This window comes from Homarus americanus, unplaced genomic scaffold (genome assembly GCF_018991925.1).
Source record: "Homarus americanus isolate GMGI-L3 unplaced genomic scaffold, GMGI_Hamer_2.0 scaffold18703, whole genome shotgun sequence".
Lineage (NCBI taxonomy): Eukaryota > Metazoa > Arthropoda > Malacostraca > Decapoda > Nephropidae > Homarus > Homarus americanus.
In genome coordinates, this window is record NW_024749779.1 from 8,342,505 (window position 1) to 8,344,599 (window position 2,095).

Here is a 2,095-nt window from a genome sequence, read left to right on the forward strand (position 1 = left end):
ATGCTGCTTCACAAACATAAGTGGTTCCAAATTGTACCAGAACCTGGATAGCTCGATTTCTTACAACTGAATGTTTCTTTCCTAAATTAATCCAAAACTTTCCTGTCGTTATACACATCAAAGCTCACCCTAGCCTCGTTGTCAGCTTGCAATTCTGCCATCTTAAGTGCAAGAAAACCACACCTGTTTGCATCTGTTTTGAATGGAAATTGAACAAAATCAAAAGACTCATTCGGCAACTCTGGGAATCTGTCACTGAAATTCACTGTCAGATTTTGCAAATATTCCAGGAGATCCTGTTTCTCTTCCGTAAGATCCAGTGTTTCGTCAAAATCCACATCCATCGTAGCTGTAAATTCCAAGTAGTGGTGAAAATGAGAGAAACTGTCGGCTTCAGCTTGTTCTCATAGTATCGTCAGCTTGCTGACAAAAGCCTTTACTGCACACTGAAGGTCAAACACCCATTTACCTTTCCCTTGAAGTTCAGTGTTGAGCTTATTAACGTGCTCAAAAACATCCGTCAGAAGTGCAAGGCGAGCAAGAAAGTGGGGATCACGAAAACAATTAGCATTCTTATGATCCCGATCTTGCAGGAAGGATGCCAGTTCACTGCGAAGGAGGAAAACCCTTTCCAAGGTTTTTCCCAGTGACAGCCACCTGACAGCAGTATGCATCAGCAGTGTGTGGTGATTACAATTTTCAGCAATGCACAACTGTTTGAACATGCGGGAATTCAGGTCCTTAGCCTTCACGTAATTGACAGTTGCAATGACTACCTGCATCACATCAGAGAAGCTCTGAGACATGTCTTTTGATGCCAGACTCTGGCGATGGATGATGCAGTGGTTTGTTTTAATGTGAGGATGTTTTCTTGATAAAATTCCACGCAATCCAATGTTCTTGCCCATCATTGATGGGGCACCATCCATGCTGCATTCAGTTACCTTACTCCATTCCAAGTTGTTTTCAGTGAAGAACTTATCTATAGCACTGAAAATATCCTCGCCTCGTGTTGTAGTTTCAAGTGAAATACAAGCAAGCAGTTCCTCAGCTACTGAGGATTCCTTAAGAAATCTTCCGAAGATCAGAAGCTGCGGCTGTGATGTAATATCAGTTGACTCGTCCACTGCCAGGGCTGTCCATGGGGAATTTCTGAAGTCTTCCAAAATTTGCTCTTTCAGGTCTGCTGCAAGGCACTGGAGGCGTCTTGTCATTGTGTTATTACTCAGAGTAGCATCATCAACAGCTTCAGTTATCTTTTTGGCAAATGGTTCACCCTCAAATACTTCGCAAAAGTTCCTTAAAGTTAGCTTTCTGATAGCCTCACCCTCCGTGAAAGGACGTTTTTGCTGAGCAATGAGAAAAGCTGTCTTATATGAGAACATTTCCATCCTTTCCTTGTGAGATAGTGCTCTGCTTAAAATTGACTGAGACTTGGTTTTATTTTTATGACGATGATGAAAAATTCTTTTGCGAGCCTCTTCGAAACCTTTGATCTTGCGGCATCTTGCCGATGCTTGGCAAGTGTCGGCAAGATCAAATCATCTTACGTTGCGACCTGTCACCTGGCCTGACAGTCACCGACCGGCCCCACCCTTTACTGGGGGTGGAGGTGGGCGGGGTACTGCACAGCTCAACTGTTCTAGGTTAGTGGTGGGAGAGTGGGAGGGACTGGTCAGTTACTCCACCCATACTCTCCTCATGTGACCTTAGCTGGCAGACCCAAAGGACCCCAGCTACCCCACCGACCCCATGACCTCTTTGTGACCCTACCTAATGAGCCTTCCGACCCCAGGTTTGGGAACCCCCGGCATAGGACATCATCAAGGGACCCTTTCTGCCATATTGTCAATCTTCTATTCATTGCTACCACATTTTCTTTGCACATAGGCCTTGCGTGTGTCCTCTGACAGAATAGATGGGGTATTATGGCCAGTAATTGAAGAGCTAATGGGGCGAGGGAGGTGTCGTGAGTGTAATTGATGATGAAGCAAGTCGTCTCTCGGATCATTTCTTTGGTGGACGCACACTTGGGTTGTTCAAAGAGGTTAGCTGGCGTCCACCTGGCCACTTCTGAGGGGGCTTCTTTGACCCA

The 2,095-nt window shown here is 45.3% G+C and overlaps 1 protein-coding gene across 1 annotated transcript; it reads right to left on the bottom strand.

Moving 5' to 3' along the window:
• Positions 1-404: 404 nt before the first annotated feature.
• LOC121853849 (protein FAM200A-like) lies at positions 405-1,391 on the bottom strand. The gene has a single exon (XM_042348225.1). It carries the CDS (start codon positions 1,389-1,391, stop codon positions 405-407), a length of 987 nt encoding a protein of 328 aa, XP_042204159.1.
• Between the last annotated feature and the right edge of the window lie 704 nt (positions 1,392-2,095).